Raw genomic sequence first — 14,456 nt, forward strand, 5'->3', positions numbered from 1 at the left:
ACTCCGAGTTCCAGTTAATGTAGCTCCATATCTCCCACTCCTTATCACCTGTAGAGTCTTTAAAGGTTTTAGTCACATCCACATATGGACAAATAGAACATCCACCACACCTAAACATACCATTAGGTGGCTTTCCTCCTAACTACTTTTTATCCCTTTTTACTGGGACCTGCGAATGGACTAAAGCGTCCCGCAAACAGACACCAGTGGCCAAGGATGGTGGAAAGCACAAAACCCATTAGTTGCTGTTCTGCCCCGTTCCTGATAATACAGTGTATGAAGGAGGGGTCCACACACAGACTTTTTGAGCGCAATATGACTTTTATTGTCCCAATGCACACATACACAAGACATTATTGTCACAACGGACGATCGTTTCGGTGTATAGAACAGATTCCCTTTATCAAGGCATAAACAGACCTAATATGTCAATTTATCACATATTTTGTCTGTTTATGCCTTAATAAAGGGGACCTGTTCTAGGCCCCGAAACGATCGTCAGTTGTGACGATAATATCTTGTGTATTTGTGCATTGGGACAATAAAACTCATATTGTACCCAAAAAGTCTGTGTGTGGACCCCTCCTTCGTACACTGGATTATCCGCTGCTACAAGTTCCTGGACCAGCACTGCTCCACTACAGGCGTGCGATTGTTTTGGTTCTAACCCCTTCCTGATAAGCCTGCATTAGTAGTGTGTGTTCATCTTTGCATACCTTGCTGTAGTTGTTTTCATTTGTGTTTACTGGTATTATGGTATTCTGTTTCCAAAGGGGTGCAGATTTCTTGGAAGTTTCAAAGATATTTTTTCAAAATGAACTGTTTAAATTTTGTAAGGCCCCTTTTACACTTAATCAGTTGGTATGCGTTAGTGCACCTTTTTTCTATAGCAGTGCATTGGGAAGAAGATTTAAGTTAAAACGCGTTAAGTGTGAAAGGTGCCATAGGAAACCATGGGAATTACTTTGAAAATCCGTCTTCTTTCAGTTTATAACTGAGAGCAACTGATTAAGTGTAAAAGGGCCCTAAGTGTGGAAAAGGTCTTTGGCTGAAATATCACTTGCATCAGATGAATAAGCATGAAGTAATAGTTAAAGGCTAAAAATGGTCCCTATTGCTAAAGGCATCTCTATCTGACCTTACCTGTAATCATTTAAGGGGTGTTCTTTTCAGTGCCACGATATAGCAACAAAAGGACTGATTTTTCCAGGAAATAGAATATAGTAGTAACAGCTTCAGTACCTGTAACATACATCTAACAGGGCAAGATGACTTCATGCATACAGCGTTCCCAGTGTTTTACCAAAAATAATGCTTCTAGCCATTAAAAGAAACCTTTAGAGAAAGCTAGAAGGCCAGGGCGTGCCTGTTTGTGCTCTGTACGTCTTGTTGTAACGTGTTCACTTGTATAGACGTGCTTCAGCAATATAGGGAATCGCAGACAATAGATGCATTGTTCAAGTCCCTGCTTTACATGGCTAACCTTTTAATCACTTCACTAGAGACATTGCTCCAAGACTGCTCTTTCCAGTACAGAACTTCTGAAAAGTGAAAAGCTGCAGTTGATGTGACTTATCCTCTGTCATTTTTTTCTAAAGAAAATATTTTTGTTGTTACGTTATTCTCAATATCTTGCCACTGTTATATAATTTCTCCTTCGTGGTTGCTGAATGAGTTCACAAAAATTATTACACCTCTCACATTTTTGTAAATATTTGATTATATCTTTTTATGGGACAACACTGAAGTAATGACACTTTGATGCAATGTAAAGTAATCTGCATAGAGCTTGAATAACAGTGTAAATTTACTGATGTTCCTACCTGATACTAAATAATGGTTTTCATTTTTTCACATCTCTAAAAGAGAATGTGAACCTGTGAAGCTCTATTGAGCTCTATGACCAAGAGAGTTAAAGTAAACATGAACTCTTGCAAAGGACAGAAGGAAAACCTATAGACCTGCACCCTGTATGTATTTAGAGAGTTTAGCCTATCTAATTCCCCCTTATCTGTGACTAATCACAAGTTGTAATTTGTAAAAAATATATGTGGATATCCTGCGCCTGTAGGAAATTGCAGCAGCTAAATGGACCAGGCAAATCCTCCAATACCTTAATCTTTAAAATTACAAGTTAAAGGTCCACAGCGCTAAGTGTAAAATTAAACACCTTTATTGACACAAATTGATAATTGCATTGATTTTAGGCTAACTTGAAGCACCTTCCCCTTTAAACATCCCTGTCACACACAAACGCTCATACAATTTTCACTGCAGTGAGCATCCGTACAAAAATGTGAAAAAAGGGGATCCCAGTTAAAGATCAAGGCTGATATTGAATAAAAAAGCCTTTGCTTATAAAGCTGATATTGAATAAAAGTTTTTTGTTTGCAACTGTATGAAGTCCGCAATATATTATAATCTCCGTTGAGGTAAAGTTCATGTGTAAACAATGATAGCGTTTTGCTTGTATAATGTTATACTGCACCAGTTTCCTCCGTAGTGGGTGAATCCTTGTATCGCTGTCTTCCCTCACCACATCTGACACTGGCCTTGTGTATATGGGCGCGGAGTCAGCCGGTGCCACCAGATAGAAAGCACTCCCGTGTGGACGCCGCTTCCGTCCTCTGCAGCTGGACGGTTCCGTAAGCGGCTTGATAGTTACTTGCTGGCTTGGGCAATCCCACAGTGACGTCACTGATAGCGTAAGTGCGTAGGACGCTGACGTTTCGGGAGGTAACGCCTCCCTTCTTCAGAGCTGCCCATCAATCGCTTCCCCCAGCTTATGAACATTCCTCTCGTTCTTAGGATCCACCCACTTCTCCTTGGAAACCAACGCTACCATATCTCTTCTTTGATTCTCATAGCAACAAGAATACATATCCAGGCTCCTCCACAATGGCCGTTATAATTTCTCCAATTCTCATAATAATAGAAAAAAGTAATTATCTCCAGATCTTTTTTGTGCAAACATAAAAATAAGAATAAAAAATATATAAAAATATATAAATATATAAAAAGTGAAAAAAAATATTTTTTTCTCAGTTATCAGTTATGCTCTATTGTGTTTTATTTTATTTTAAGAAAGCATAGAATTCTAAATCACAATTTAACCCCTTAGGGGTCATAGTGTCCAAAGCATATATCCAAAAGGATTCCGTACGTGATAATTTACTTATATAGTCTCCTCCCCTCCAGTCTCTCTCTACTTTCTGTAGTCCACAAAATGTGGAACCCCGTACCGAGCATTTATGAAATTTCTTGTAATGTGCAGATAAAGGATGTTTTTCATTTCCTTTTTCTATATTATATAGATGTTCCCCTAGTCTTTTTTTCAAAGATCTTTTTGTCCTCCCCACGTATTGCTTCTGACATGGGCAACATATCACATATACTATCCCCTTGGTGGAACAGGTAAAATTACCTCTTATGGGGAACGTTTCACTATTACAGGAGGAAACTACCTCTTGCATCTCTCTATCGCCTCTAGTAACTGCGTGACAGGGATGTTTTTTTTTTTTTTTTTTTTTTTTTTTTATCAAACTCAGTACACACACCCAGATTCATGAGTAATCAGTTACATGGGGCATTAGCAATTTCTATTCTTGCCATACCCCTAAACTGAAATGTGTAATCATCATAGTTTATACATCGTAGATTGGTAAGAGCTAAATAGGCATCTCTGTAATTTTCTTCATCATTAAGCTCTTATTTCTCAGACTTACATGACTGTTGTCGGGACAATTATCTATTTATCCTTCTCATACCACAAACATATACATGAGCCCCGTCAACATCCTGTATATACTCCTCTCATCTCTCCAACCTCTCTTTTGAAGGGTATCTGTACCTTGCAAGACATACGCGTCCCAAACGTACCACTCACAGTCACCCCGTCATCCATTCCCTCCCCGGGGCCCCCCGTCCCACCCCAATACCATCCAGTACCGCCCCCCTCCGGCCCCAACAACATTCCCCAGCGACTCCCAATTCTCAGCTCATTCACTCCCCAGGGTAAACCTAACCGAGATTAGCTGTAAGACTTCTCCATATTTCTTCTACCTTATTCGTAGTTCCCAGCTCCATGTTCTTACACAGATCATCCATCCTAGCAAACCATTCTCCTATATCTAGCCTAGACGGATTTTTCCAGTTGTTAGCGATAATACTTTTGGCAACAATCGTGCCATATTCTTTAATCAGAGAGCATCCAAGGCTTTCTTTTTTAGCTGTATAACTAAGAATTGCTTCCTTCGGAGTAAGTTCAAATTTTTCTTTTAGCAATCTCTCAGCCAAGAGGATGATATCATCCCAAAATTTTCTAACTATCGGGCACTGCCACCACATATGTAAGGTACCTCCGTCCCCCTGTCCACACCTCCAGCACATCACCTTGCGATTTGCAAACTTACCAACACGGGATGGTGTCATGTACCATCTACCAATTGTTTTAAATTGAATCAATTGTAATCTTGGATCTTGGATTTTAAAAGTATTTACCCATATTTGTGGCCATAACCCTTCCAGACTGGACCCCAGGTCAATTTCCCATTTTCTGCAATATGCAGGGAAGTCCTGGTCATATTCTGCTGCGCAGATATCTGCGTATAAGCTGGAAATGGATTTATTCATTTTTTTTCCCAGATAAAAGTGTCTCTCAAAATTATTCAGCTCCCTCCTCTGAACCACCCTCGAGGCAAACTTATAGAAGAAACTATGTATCTGGGAGAAACCCCAAAAACCAATCTGGTCATTACACTCAAGAATCGATCTAATTCCCAGCGTGGGGTTTCCCCCAATATTTACAACACGTGTTTCACGACTTATATTATGTTTACCAAACCAAGCTGGGTCAAGACCTGGGGGAAAGTCTGGATTATCTCGTAGGGTTATCAAGGGGGAAAACCCTGTTTTTTTTTGCCATTTCTCAATTATCCAGAGTAATGATTTCAGGGTTGGTTTAATCAACGGATGGGACGATATATTATATACTTTATTGATATTTTTAATGATCCAAGTAAAGACAAGATCAAAATCTGATTCTTCCTCCTCTAGCCGCGGCCATATCTTGTTCTCTACACCAGTGGTGGTCTCCATTTTCCATTCTAGAATTCTTGTCAGATGTACACTTTTGTAATAGTTATATAAATTTGGAGCGGCAAGTCCGCCCTGGTCTTTTCTTTTCATGACTAGTTTATAATTTATTCTGTGCTTAGCATTGTTCCAGATAAAATTCTGGAATATCTTGTGCCAGTTCTGGAACCATATATTAGGGATGGCTATTGGTAGGCTCTGCAACAAAAAGATAAGTTTAGGGAGGATCAACATTTTAATAATGTTAATCCTACCAATTAGGTTGAAACACGGACGGTCCCAAGATCTCAGCTTTTTTTTACATTCACCTACTATTTTCAAAAAATTATTTTTAAAAAGCGAATCAAGATTGCTGGTAAGGTTAATACCTAAGTATTTAATTGCATGATTATTACCCTTAAACTCACTACTCTGTTTTATCTCCTCCATGAGTTCTACCGAACAGCCTATGTTTAGAATCTCTGTTTTTTCTTTATTCAGTTTAAAATTTGAATATTTTGCAAAAAAATTAAGTTTATCTCGACATTTTATTGTTGAATTAAGTGGGTCCGTCAGAGTTAGAAGTAAATCGTCGGCATAGGCCAGGATCTTCATCTCACCTTGCCTAGTTTTTATACCTCTAATTTCATCATCCTGTTGAATAGCTTGAATAATTGTTTCAATGCCAAGATTAAATAGAATGGGGGACAAGGGACATCCTTGCCTAACCCCATTTGAGATAGGAAAAGTGTGATCAAGCTGATTATTTACCTTGACACTTGAACTTTGGTTTTTATAAAGTTTCTTCAAGTTCCCAATAAATATTGGGCCTAGTCCAAATTCCACCAGCACTGCAAAGATAAAGCTTCTCGATATACGGTCAAATGCTTTTTCAGCGTCCACTGCAATCATCACTGCAGCCTCCCCTCTATTTCTACACCTGTGAATCAGATCAATTGCAGTGTATATGTTATCTTTAGTTTGTTTATTTTTAATAAAACCTGATTGTTGATTCCCCAAAAGATGACTAATTATTTTATTTAATCTATTTGCTAATATTTTGGCGTAAATTTTTACGTCACAATTTATGAGGGATATAGGTCGAAATTGGGCACAACTTGGGTTCGGTTTATCCCCTTTTGGAATTAGGGTTATGGTAGCTCGGTTTGATTCATTAGAGAAAATTACGGAGTTCTCGTCATCATTCACAAGCCTACAAAAGAGCGTGACAGGGATGTTTAAAGGGGAAGGTGCTTCAAGTTAGCCTAAGATCAATGCAATTATCAATTTGTGTTGATAATTGTGTCAATAATTGTGTCAATTTGTGTCAATAAAGGTGTTTAATTTTACACTTAGCGCTGTGGACCTTTAACTTGTAATTTACAAGTTGTAATTTGATCTCTTAGCTGTGTCACCTGACCACGGCAGAGATCTCATTTGTAAACACAGGATGGGAACAGTATGTCAGCTTCCATGAAAGCAGGAAGTATACAAACTAAAGATGTACTGCAGAGTTTGTATCAGCTGTAACAAAGAAATGTTTTATTTAAATGTTATTACGCTGTTGTTTATCTTTTAGAGCAGAGAGGAAGTTCTGAGTTCAGGTCCACCTTAAGGCAGTGCTGGAAGATAATGGTGGTCACACAAAATATTGGCATTTTGGTCACAGATTTGACGTTCTTCACTTGGGGTGTACTTAGGGGTGTACTTTGTTGCCAGCAGTTTACACATTAATGGCTGTGTGTTGAGGTATTTTGTTGGGACAGCTAATGTACACTGTTATACAAGCTGTACACTGACTACTTTACATTGTATCAAAGTATCAGGTCTTCAGTGTTGTCCCATGAAAAATATATATTTACAAACATGTGAGATACTGTATACTGTGCCCTGTATCTGGGATTGGACACTATTAAGGAATAAACCAAGCATTTAAAAGTGGTGCAGATATGTTTATCCACCATGTAGGCAAGATTTTGATCGCCAAGGACATTTTTAATGTAAACAGAAAAAAGGGGGACTTGGCATTCTTAGGTTTCAAAAGTGCATTTAATATTTCTGGCAGGGCTGTGGAGTCGGAGTCGGAGCAATTTTGGTTGCCTGGAGTCAGAGTCGGGAAAAAATGCTCCGACGCCTAATGAATTTAAACTGTAATTAAAATAGAAAATATGATAAAATGTTCTATTTCTCAGATAATAGTTATCATAAATAATGGATACATACAGTAATAGCTGTGCTTAGTCCACAAAATGAAATAAACCAATCAAAATTAGTTACTTGTGCTGCTTCAATAAAGCAGTCCCCGTATTTTTAAAGTCATATATACAGTCACATCTGATTGTGACTGTATATATGATGTGTACACAGGAATCTCTTATATATACTAAATAACATCTATGCTGTAAGTATAAAGCCTGATGTGTAGCCGTGTCACTAATAGAGATGGTCAATGAGATGGAAATAATTCTGCGTTGATTCTGATTTATGCAAATGTACGCACTCTCTTTGCTTACGAAATCAAATAATTTGATATGTTGTTAAAATTTGGTTTGGTGACTACGAATTAAATGGTACCTGAGAAGGATGAAAAGAAAAGTTTTATACATACCTGGGGCTTCTTTCAGCCCCCTTCAGGCTAATCAGTCTCTCGCTGTCCACCTCCACCACCTGGATCTTCTGCTATGAGTCCTGGTAATTCAGCCAGTCAGCGCAGTCCGGCCGCATGCCGCTTCCACAGCCAGGAGGGTTCTGCACCTGCGCAATAGTGCTGCGCAGGTGTAGTACGCTCCCGGTGGCGGAGTGTATGCATGCGATCTACACCGGACTGGCTCAAGTACCTGGACTCATAGCAGAAGATCCAGGTGGCGGAGGAGGACAGCGAGGAGCTGATTAGCCTGAAGGGGGCTGGAGGAAGCCCCAGGTATGTATAAAACTTTAATTCCATCTGTCTCAGGTTTACTTTGTTACACAGTAGTACTATACTCTACATTTGCACTCTCCACAGAGCTGCAGGGAATCCACTGAGAATGTTGTGCACATTGAACACAGAGGTGTTGTCTATCACCCATAAACCTGGTTCAGATTGTGCATGAAGAATGTGTAATAGAGGAAGAATCTCCTTATCCGGAGCGGATATCCGAACATGAACTTTCAGATATCCGCGTTCATCCGGATATCCGAACGCATTATCCGGGCTATCCTGGTGGATTCGGATATCCGGATAGAAAAAAACGGAAGTGCCCTTTAAATTGCTTTAAACCGTTTTTTAGGGTAAATGAGGCATGTAGCATCATTATTTTTTAAAAGAGAACACTAATTGATGATGTGGGGACTCCCCCCCCCCCCCCCAAACAAAAAATGGCTGTCAATTAACATTAGGCCTAGGTTCCGGACAGCGGTTGTGCAGCCCACATTGTGTCCAAAGTCCAACCGCACAACTGGGACATGACAGTTTTCAGCCAAGACACCTCCAAAAAATTATGTAGCAATTGTGTTTTGGGTTAAATATAGGTGGTATCAGTGGCCTGTGGCACCCTGGCCTGGTGGTGGGAGCTGCACAGGCAGCAGCAGCAGGGCAATGCAGCAGGTGTAATGTGCCGAGTGACAGTCAGACAGCAGAGGAGAAGACACTGGTGCACACTAACAGTCACACTGGCACTGCTCACAGCACAGCAGTTCTGTAGAAAGCTAACACAGTAGTACTACTACTCTAACAACTACTAGCACATTGACTGCAGTACTAACTACACAATAACACAGTAATCCTATCCCCTAATCCCTAACCTAACCCATACCTAAGGCTAATAGCTGGCCAGGTCTGTGCACAGCACACACAGAGACACATAGCAGCTGCCTGCAGCACACACTCTGATTGTCACACAAATGACATCAAGCTAATTAACGATTTAACAATAGTGTAGTGATAGTAGTTAAGGGGTTAATCACTGAACAGCGTATCACTGTGTACAGCCCTTGTTAGGCCCAGCAGCACTGGAGCACACACTCTGACTGTCACACTATGACATCAATCAAGCTAATTAACAATTTAACAATAGTGTAGTGATAGTAGTGAAGGGGTTAATCACTGAACAGCTTTAGGTTTATAACTGTGTACAGCCCTTGCTAGGCCACCAACACTGGAGTATGTCTCTCAGTGAGCATTCAGCAAGCTAAGGCGATATGTCTCATCATGGCAGCCCTCTTTATTATACAGGGGGGCTGGCCAGTGTTCCTTTCTGTGATTGGGTGCCAGGGTTAGGCTGGGAGCCCTCTGATTGGCTCAATGAGGTCAGGTGGGGCTGGCCAGGGTTCCCCTCTGATTGGTTGCTAGGGCTTTTGCTGGGAGCCCTCTGATTGGCTCCAGGACATCATCTCCTTAGTTACAGTATTTCGGATCCGGATATCTGCAATATCCGCTGATATCCACGTTATGCGGCCAAATATCCGCAGATAGCTATCCGAATTTAAAAAAAAAAAAATCCGGAATCCGAATCGGATAGTGGAAAAAGTTCGGATATCTGGGTTACCCGGATATCCGGAATCCGGATGAGCATCCCTGAGCCTAACCTCAAACCTTAAAAATAAATAAATAACACAACTATGTGATACTTTGACCAGTAAAGACAGACACCCTCAATTAGCAAATAATTTTACCACTGAGGACTAAAGCTTGGCGCACACATTACAATCTGATTTAAACAGTATTTAAATAATCCTCCCAACAACTATGTATAGTCAATATAGTGGCTATAATCTAAGTAGATGTCTAGGCAGGCTCTTGTATATCATTGGTACCCTCCTACCATTCACCACAAAAGAGTATTTAATTTTTGAAAATAACATCTCTTCTGAAGAAGTGGGAGGAAAGGATTTTTTTTTTTATTTTTTTTACAGAACAAAGGAAAAGAGACCACCACTCCATGGTCTATAAAAGTATACATGTGTATTGATCAACCATTCTTATAACACTCTTGCCAGTACCCAATTGTTTAACCTCCCTGGCGTTCTATTAAGATCGCCAGGGAGGCTGCGGGAGTTTTTTTTTTAAATAAATAAAAAAACTATTTCATGCAGCCAACTGAAAGTTGGCTGCATGAAAGCCCACTAGAGGGCGCTCCGGATGCAATGAGCGGCCTTCCGTGTTTCGCTTACCTCGTCGCCATGGCGACGAGCGGAGTGACGTCATGGACGTCAGCCGACGTCCTGACGTCAGCCGCCTCCGATCCAGCCCTTAGCGCTGGCCGGAACTTTTTGTTCCGGCTACGCTGGGCTCAGGCGGCTGGGGGGGACCCTCTTTCGCCGCTGCATGCGGCGGATCGGTAGCACACGCGGCTGGCAAAGTGCCGGCTGCTTGTGCTGCTTTTTATTTGAGCCAAATCGGCCCAGCAGGGCCTGAGCGGCAGGCTCACCTTAGACACCCCTGCACTCAGACCACGCTTGCCCACACATACATAGATTGGCCAATCCTTTTGTACTTTGAAAGCATGTGCGTGATTACAGCTGACTTCACAGTCGCTTGAATTTGACTTTAAAATACAACTGTAGTGAGAGGTATGTGGAGGCTGCCATCATTATTTCCTTTTAAGTCTGGCTATGCTGCTGATCCTCTGCCTTTAATACTTTTAGCCATAGACCCTGAACAAGCATGCAGCAGGTCAGGTGTTTCTGACAATATTGTACTATCTGACAAGATTAGCCATGTACTTGTTTCTGGTGTTATTGAGCCACTACTTCAGCCAAATAGATCAGCAGGACTGCCAGGCAACTGGTATTGTTTAAAAGGAAATAAATATGGCAGCCTCCATAGTCTTCTCACTTCAGTTGTCCACTACTCTGCAAAAGTAGCCAATAGGCTTATATCATTGGTGCTACAGTCCGTACTAAGCTACCAACAGTATGAGTGTCTCAGACCTTTGAGCAGCCACCATCTGGTACAGACACAAATGACTGTACCCGGTCTGTAACCATCAACCAGATCTCAGCATTTCAAATATGCCTGCTGCTTAGTTGTATGGATTGCCATCAAACATGCCACTTCAGGTCCACCTCTCCAGTCCAGACCATTTTGAGATTCGCCACTGCTGAGATTCAGCAACTCTTTTACATCTCACCCGGAAGTTGTAGCCTTGTGTGTACCATGCCGTTCCATGGTTGAACAGGTACCTGCCAAGCTCACGTCACTGGGAATTCCATAGATGCGTGCTGAATGGACAGCTCCAGGTCAGCCCGTGGATCAGAGAAATTTAGTCAAATGTAGGCATTGTGCAAATGTTATTCATTGTAATGATACATTTGCATTACGAATTGCATATTCTGCTGTGGTGCTGCACCTCTTCAGTACTGCAGCCAGAGGCATAACTGCAAACCATGGGGCCTCCTAGCAGATCTTTGATGGAGGCCCTCCAAATGTTCATACTTCTTGGTGATTGCAGGGGTGGCTGATATTTTCCTTTCCCTCTCCAACCTCATCCACTGCTGTGGCCCCTCCCACTCCAGTTTGGGTAACACTATAACTTAGGAACTAAGTTGCAAACCAGAAAGTCCAGCCTAGGTTCTGACTTCCTTAATTTATTATGTGAATTTGCATCTTTTTGTGCCACATAACTGCTTTCTCGTCAATAAATGAACATTGGTTGCACAGAACTGGGCAAGTAAACCTTCTTCAAAAGATCACATTTCATAGAATATTTCTTTTTTTGATCTAGTTATTTGTCCCAGATGATGACAAGATCAACCCAGGAAGAAGTGTAAACAGGCAGACATTTGACAGTCTGACCACTGGTCTCCTACAGCTGTGTTGTAAGATATTCTCATGTCTGACTGCCAGCTCCCGGGATGGAGATGTAGACATTGAAGTTATCAAGACAAAGCCAGATTCCAAAGCTAAGGTGTCCTCTACTGTTGCATTCAGTGGTCGTGTACAGGACATTATCAGGTATGTGTATTGATTACTTTTTTTGTTATCATTCACGTTGTCAATGAATGTCAAAGAAAATGTAGCATTCATGTTTCTTTCTTTTTATCTTTGCAGTTACACAGTTAATATTAGTCTGATTGACAAACTTTGCAGCTGCTTTCTTTCTGTACAAGGCCCTCTTGATGAAAGTCCCAAAATATCAGCGTTCCTGCAAGCAGCCACTGCTCTGTTACATGAACTGTGCAGGCTGTATATCTCTGTGTCTGCCAGGTAAGCAGCTCCTTCCAAACAGTCCTCATTACTTGATCTGTGCCCTCTGGATGCATGTATACGCTAGCCTTATTTAACCACTTATGAACCACAGGGTTACCCCAGCCGACCCCCCCCCCCCCCCTAAGGTGACCAGGCTATTTTTTACAAATAAGTGCTCTGCAGCTTTAATAGCTCGCTGCAGAGCCATACAATTGAGCACACAAATGAATCCCCCCTTTGCTGCCCACCAACAGAGTTTTCTGTTGGTGGGCTGTGATCGCTGCTGCAGGCTTTTTTTTTAATTAAAAAATGTTTGTATTAAAATTGCTTTTTATTTATTCATATTTTTTTACACACTCCACTCTCTCCCTATCTCCGTCAAACAATCCCTGCGATCGTCTCTCATAGGCATCAGCCTATGAGAGCGATCGCTCTGTGGGCCACTCCAGGGGACAGCCAAGTGACACGGCTGTCCCCAGTACAGCTCTGCCATAGATGGCAGCACTGTACACTGTTAATAGATGGTGGTTTCACCGCCTTAACAGTCTCCCAGCGGCATTCGCCACTGGTAGACTGACGACCCATCAGCGCGTGCGATCATCTGCAATCCCCGCCCACCGTTCTTGATGCCTTTCGGTGTTAGGTGGTCCTGGAGCTACCACATTCCCGAAGCCAAATTTTGCAGCCCCTCTGTTTATGCAGCTCTACCCCCCCCCCCCCCCCCCTTTCCATACATGTCTCAAAGTAGGATTGGAAAGTCTAAAGAAAACTGTAAATCCCTTTTTTCCTATGAAAGTCAAGTAACTGCCACTGCTTCTTGGGTGAGTAGACAGTTAAACTTCTCTTTGTATATTCTGAACAGCCTGCCATCCAAAAACACGTTCCCCATCCTTGCTAGTTACACCAACATTCTCCATTAACTACAGAGGAAGAGGGAATGAGTGACCGCTCTTCCAAACTTCACCCTGTATCCTAATTGGGAGAGGTGAAGATTGGTGGCACTCTTACGCCTCTTAAATAAAATATAACATTTATGTTGTTTTTTTTTTGTTGTTTTAAAATGATGTATGACAAATTCTAGGCAATTTGACTAATATTTGGAGGTTGCGCACTTTTAACTGACTACCAAATGTGAAAGAAGTCTACTGTAATAACCCTTAAATATTACTCAGCTTATGTGTGTAAGCTTAATTGGGCAGGATCCTTTCATCCCTTTTTGTCATAGCTTCTCCTTGTTATGTATGCAGATCTGTCATCTGCACCCCATTTATCTAACTGCACTGTGTAATATTTCATGCTTTTTAAATAAAAGTTAATTAAAAATAATAGCTTGGACACGGTACTGTTGTGTGATGACTAGGGATGGTCAATGAGATGCAAATAACTCTGACCTGATGCAAGATTATGCACATTTATGCAGCTTGGAAATGGACCGATCAGATTTTACCAAGGTGGAATTTGACTGGTCCATTTTCAAGATGGATACATTTGCATATGCAATTTGAATAATCCTGCCTCAACTCGGAATTATTTCCATCTTCTCGATAACCATCCCTAGTGATGATAAGGGATGGTCAGTGACATGCAAATAATTTTGAGTTGATGCAGGATTATGCACATTTTGTATGTAAATTTATGCAACTTGAAAATGGACCAATCGAATTTTACCTCAGCAGGATTTGATTGGTTCATGTTCAAGCTGCATACATTTGCATACAAAATTTGTATAATGCTGCATCTCTTGAAGTTTATTGCATCTCAATAACCATCCGTAGTGATGACCAACACACTGCAATGCATACAAGTGACAAAATAGTCCATAGACATAAGAAGATGGTTGATCTTATAGGCGCAATCCATCAGCTTTTTGAGCATGACTTTTAGCAGCATTTTACATATCTTTTCTTAGAATATAGCCACATTGTTTGACAGTTATACCTGATATATGATATGTACCTAATGATCTATCCTGACCTATTCCTTTTTTGCAGCAATGGTTCCCTTTATTGTGTGTGTGTGTGTGTGTGTGTGTGTGTGTGTGTGTGTGTGTGTGTGTGTGTGTGTGTGTGTGTGTGTGTGTGTGTGTGTGTGTGTGTGTGTGTGTGTGTGTGTGTGTGTGTGTGTGTGTGTGTGTGTGTGTGTGTGTGTGTGTGTGTGTAACATAGCCTTAATGCTGAAAAAAACAAAACTTATTTTGGCCAGTATTGATTACACA

The 14,456-nt window shown here is 41.1% G+C and overlaps 1 protein-coding gene across 3 annotated transcripts in view; it reads left to right on the forward strand.

The window, feature by feature from the left end:
• The window catches only part of SCAPER (S-phase cyclin A associated protein in the ER), a 325,634-nt gene that overhangs the window by 262,195 nt on the left and 48,983 nt on the right, over positions 1-14,456 (forward strand). For all 3 annotated transcript variants that reach the window (XM_068275840.1, XM_068275842.1, XM_068275841.1), the window contains exons 25-26: positions 11,778-12,007; positions 12,104-12,259. In XM_068275840.1, coding sequence (XP_068131941.1) covers positions 11,778-12,007; positions 12,104-12,259 — 386 coding nt within the window. The remainder of the gene's footprint in view (positions 1-11,777; positions 12,008-12,103; positions 12,260-14,456) is intronic.

Source organism: Hyperolius riggenbachi, chromosome 3 (genome assembly GCF_040937935.1).
Source record: "Hyperolius riggenbachi isolate aHypRig1 chromosome 3, aHypRig1.pri, whole genome shotgun sequence".
Classification (NCBI taxonomy): domain Eukaryota; kingdom Metazoa; phylum Chordata; class Amphibia; order Anura; family Hyperoliidae; genus Hyperolius; species Hyperolius riggenbachi.